This window comes from Ascaphus truei, unplaced genomic scaffold (assembly GCF_040206685.1).
Source record: "Ascaphus truei isolate aAscTru1 unplaced genomic scaffold, aAscTru1.hap1 HAP1_SCAFFOLD_1629, whole genome shotgun sequence".
Lineage (NCBI taxonomy): Eukaryota > Metazoa > Chordata > Amphibia > Anura > Ascaphidae > Ascaphus > Ascaphus truei.
This window is the reverse complement of record NW_027454520.1, coordinates 52,501-57,764: the sequence shown is the minus strand read 5'-3', so window position 1 is coordinate 57,764 and position 5,264 is coordinate 52,501. Positions and strand designations below refer to the sequence as shown.

At 59.7% G+C, this 5,264-nt stretch overlaps 1 protein-coding gene across 1 annotated transcript in view; it reads left to right on the top strand.

Moving 5' to 3' along the window:
• The first annotated feature begins 3,799 nt into the window (after positions 1-3,799).
• The window catches only part of LOC142476629 (uncharacterized), a 14,361-nt gene continuing 12,896 nt past the window's right edge, over positions 3,800-5,264 (top strand). Inside the window, exon 1 of the mRNA XM_075581846.1 lies at positions 3,800-4,010. Within this exon, the coding sequence (XP_075437961.1) occupies positions 3,968-4,010 (43 nt within the window). The 5' untranslated portion in view covers positions 3,800-3,967. The remainder of the gene's footprint in view (positions 4,011-5,264) is intronic.

Genomic DNA, 5,264 nt, shown 5'->3' with positions numbered 1-5,264 from the left:
TCAGTAAAGTCAGTCAGTCTCCCACCCAGTCACCCACCCTCCCACCCAGTCAGTCAGTCACCCACCCTCCCACCCAGTCAGTCAGTCACCCACCCTCCCACCCAGTCAGTCAGTCACCCACCCTCCTACCCAGTCAGTCAGTCACCCACCCTCCCACCCAGTCAGTCAGTCAGTCAGACACCCACCCTCCCAACCAGTCATTCAGTCACCCACCCTCCCACCCAGTCAGTCACCCACCCTCCCACCCAGTCAGTCACCCACCCTCCCACCCAGTCAGTCAGTCACCCACCCAGTCACCCCCCTCTCACCCAGTCACCCCCCCTCCCACCCAGTCACCCCCCCCTCCCACCCAGTCACCCCCCCCTCCCACCCAGTCACCCCCCCACCCACCCACCCAGTCACCCCCCCACCCACCCACCCAGTCACCCCCCCTCCCACCCAGTCACCCCCCCCTCCCACCCAGTCACCCCCCCCTCCCACCCAGTCACCCCCCCTCCCACCCAGTCACCCCCCCCTCCCACCCAGTCACCCCCCTCCCACCCAGTCAGTAACCCCCCCTCCCACCCAGTCAGTCACCCCCCTACCACCCAGTCACAAAGTCACCCCCCCTCCCACCCAGTCACCCCCCCCCCTCCCACCCAGTCACCCCCACCCAGTCACCCCCCCCTCCCACCCAGTCACCCCCCCCTTCCACCCAGTCCCCCCCCTCCCACCCAGTCACTCCCCTCCCACCAAGTCACTCCCCCCTCCCACCCAGTCACCCCCCCTCCCACCCAGTCACCCCCCCTCCCACCCAGTCACCCCCCCTCCCACCCAGTCACCCCCCCTCCCACCCAGTCACCCCCCCTCCCACCCAGTCACCTCCCCTCCCACCCAGTCAGTCACCCCCCCTCCCACCCAGTCAGTCACCCCCCTCCCACCCAGTCACCCCCCCTCCCACCAGTCACCTCCCCCTCCCACCCAGTCACCCCCCCCTCCCACCCAGTCACCCCCCCCTCCCACCCAGTCACCCCCCCCCCCACCCAGTCACCCCCCCCTCCCACCCAGTCACCCACCCAGTCACCCCCCCCTCCCACCCAGTCACCCCCCCCCTCCCACCCAGTCACCCCCCCCTCCCACCCAGTCAGTCACCCCCCCTCTCACCCAGTCACAAAGTCACCCCCCCTCCCACCCAGTCACCCCCCCTTCCACCCAGTCCCCCCCTCCCACCCAGTCACTCCCCCCTCCCACCCAGTCACCCGCCCCTCCCACCCAGTCACCCCCCCCCTCCCACCCAGTCACCCCCCCCTCCCACCCAGTCACCCCCCCCTCCCACCCAGTCACCCCCCCCCTCCCACCCAGTCACCCCCCCCTCCCACCCAGTCACCCCCCCTCCCACCCAGTCAGTCAAGTCAGTCACCCCCCCTCCCACCCAGTCAGTCAAAGTCAGTCACCCCCCCTCCCACCCAGTCAGTCACCCCCCCTCCCACCCAGTCAGTCACCCCCCCTCCCACCCAGTCAGTCACCCCCCCCTCCCACCCAGTCAGTCACCCCTCCCACCCAGTCAGTCACCCCTCCCACCCAGTCACCCCTCCCACCCAGTCACCCCACCCAGTCAGTCACCCCCCCTCCCACCCAGTCAGTCACCCCCCCTCCCACCCAGTCAGTCACCCTCCCCCCTCCCACCCAGTCAATCACCCCCCCCTCCCACCCAGTCAGTCACCCCCCCCTCCCACCCAGTCAGTCACCCCCCCCTCCCACCCAGTCAGTCACCCCCCCCTCCCACCCAGTCAGTCACCCCCCCTCCCACCCAGTCAGTCACCTCCCCCCTCCCACCCAGTCAGTCACCCCCCCTCCCACCCAGTCACCCCCCCCTCCCACCCAGTCACGCCCCCCTCCCACCCAGTCAGTCACCCCCCCCTCCCACCCAGTCAGTCACCCCCCAAGTCAGTCACCCCCCCCTCCCACACAGTCAGTCACCCCCTCCCACCCAGTCAGTCACCCCCTCCCACCCAGTCAGCAGTCACCCCGTCCCACCCAGTCAGCAGTCACCCCCTCCCACCCAGTCAGAAGTCACCCCCTCCCACCCAGTCAGAAGTCACCCCCTCCCACCCAGTCAGCAGTCACCCCCTCCCCCCCAGTCAGTCACCCCCCCCCCCCAGTCAGTCACCCCCCCCAGTCAGTCACCCCCCCCCAGTCAGTCACCCCCCCCCCCCAGTCAGTCACCCCCCCCCCAGTCAGTCACCCCCCCCCAGTCAGTCACCCCCCCCAGTCAGTCACCCCCCCCAGTCAGTCACCCCCCCCAGTCAGTCACCCCCCCCCAGTCAGTCACCCCCCCCCCCCATTCAGTCACCCCCCCCCCAGTCAGTCACCCCCCCCCCCAGTCAGTCACTCCCCCCCCAGTCAGTCACCCCCCCCCCCAGTCAGTCACCCCCCCCAGTCAGTCACCCCCTCTCCCTCTCTTTCTCTCTGTTGCCCCCTCTCTCTCTCCTTCGCCTGCTCGCTCTCTTTCTCTGTCGCCCGCTCTCTCTCCCTTTCTCTCTGTCGCCCGCTCTCTCTATCCCTCTCTCTCTGTCGCCCGCTCTCTCTCCCTCTCTGTCTCTATCACCCGCTCTCCCTCTCTGTCTCTGTCGCCCGCTCTCTCTCCCTCTGTCTCTGTCGCCCGCTCTCTCCTTCTCTCTCTGTCACCCGCTCTCTCTCCCTCTCTCTCTGTCGCCCGCTCTCTCTCCCTCTCTCTCTGTCGCCCGCTCTCTCTTGCCCTCTCTCTCTGTCGCCCGCTCTCCCTCTCTCTCTGTTGCCCGCTCTCTCCCTCTCTCTCTGTTGCCCGCTCTTTCTCTCTCCCTCTCTATGTCGCCCGCTCTCTCTCTCCCTCTCTCTCTGTCGCCCGCTCTCGCTCTCTCTCCCTCTCTCTCTGTCGCCCGCTCTCTCTCCCTCTCTCTCTGTCGCCCGCTCTCCCTCTCTCTCTGTCGCCCGCTCTCTCTCCCCCTCTCTCTCTGTCGCCCGCTCTCTCTCCCTCTCTCTCTCTGTCGCCCGCTCTCTCTCCCTCTCTCTCTCTGTCGCCCGCGCTCTCTCCCTCTCTCTCTGTCGCCCGCTCCCTCTCTCTCTGTCGCCCGCTCTCTCTCCCTCTCTCTCTGTCGCCCGCTCTCCCTCTCTTTCTGTCGCTCGCTCTCTCCCTCTCTCTCTGTTGCCTGCGCTCTCTCCCCCTCTCTCTGTTGCCCGCTCTTTCTCTCTCCCTCTCTCTCTGTCGCCCGCTCTTTCTCTCTCCCTCTCTCTCTGTCGCCCGCTCTCCCTCTCTCTCTCTCTCTCTCTCTCTCTCCCTCTCTCCCTCTCTCCCTCTCTCCCTCTCTCCCTCCCTCCCTCTCTCCCTCTCTCTCTTTAAACAGCATGCATTGGCTTAAGGGTTGTTCATGTAATGTGAGCTTGAGACAAAAGGGGGCACTGTGTGCTCATTTGCATGTCATTTCCCAGAATCCCTTGCTGGAGTGGAAGTGCTGTGGGCTGGGTGATAATGGTGAAAGGCAGGGTTGCAGACCTGTCTAAGACATGCAAATGAGTATACAGTAATGTTTCCATTAGCTATATATATATATATATATATATTCACATTCGCTAAGCGGATTGAATAGAGCCTGACCACTCCTTGTGTATCTATTCCAAGATGGCGACTTCCGCATCAGCTGGTATGGTGTTTGTGACAACCCTACGCTATATATATGTTTACCTCACAAACTGTAGAGAAGAAAGAAAAGACAAGTCACATTATTAACAACTTGTATTTTTTCAGCTCTTCCTTTATAAAATAGACATTACTTTGAGACCTCACTAATTGTGCCAATTTTAGGTTTGTAAATTGTGTGAGAAACGAGGAAGAACAGAACCTTGTGGCGTTGCAGGACCACAGAGAATCTACTACAGAACCTGCACAGACCTCCCCCCACACACAGAGCTCCTGGTCTGGTATGGAGATGAATATGGGAAAGAGCTTGGTATGAAGTGGGATACGCTGTGGAAAAGTAACGCGCCAGCACAAGGTAATCAGGAATGTGTGTGTTGTGTGGTTTTTACATCTCTATTGTCTTATTACTGATGTTAAATGGCAAATATTGATAGATCTGCATACACCATTACGGGTCAACTAGAACTTTATATCACTAAACCTGACTTGAGTCAAAGGGCCGGATACATCAAGCTGCGGTAACCAAAAATGCCGTATTACCGCCTATAAAAAAGCACCTTATTATCATGCAATGAATCAGCGTTGCAGCGCCAAAAATAAATATAACAAACCTGGCGCCAAACAAAAACATACAGTACACTGACTGTGATATCCTGACCATCAATCAATATCCAAATGGAAAGTCCTGTAATCCTCAATAGGACTGCACAGATGATCTTGCAAACCATGAAACGAGAAACAAGACAGAGAGACAAATCATAGCATATACATGCTGGGTAATAGCATTCTATACTACAAACATGACAATACAACATAAAAAGACACCTAGTGATAAACTAGAACAGTATTTATTAAAACATGATACTTTATCTATATATAATAAAACTGAAAATTGTTTGATTGTTAGTATATGTGGGGAATCTCATTGGTCCCTCGGTCCGCCCGCCCCCCACGACTCTCATTGGCCAAGAGGTACGCTCCATTGTGACACACACACATTGGCTCCTCTGTCCGCCCGCCCATGGTCCGCCTCCCCCACGACTCTCATTGGCCAAGGGCTACACAGACATCACTGACACACCTACTCCATTGTCACACACTCACACTGCCATACCATACCCCCTGAGACTGTCATCTCAGACTATCACCCCTGCGGAGTCACACACTGACCTTGGTAAATTTCATCTACCTCAGACTATCATTCCTGTCTAATTTTTCTCCTTACCGCCTGCTCCACACTCCCTCTGGCTTCCCGCCCGTTCCCTTCATCATCACCCTGTCGCACCCTACACCTCCGCCCGCTGAACACTCCCTTCCCGTCCGTTACGCCCTCAAAATTTCACTCCCTTCACGGACGCTCCAAACGCTGCCGCCGCATCATTTTCCACATCAACCTACATTATACACATTTCTGCCTTTCTGCACAGAAAATTCACTCCTTCACCTACTAAAAAATGTCCGCCTTCGCTCCGCACACCCGCTACTCATGTCCATCTGCCCTCCGCACTGCAAATTTCACCGTTCCCCTCATCATGCCTGCACTCGCCTTAAAATTGCTGCCTTCTACACACTCCCCCTCCACGGACGCTGACGCCCAAAACCGTGTCGC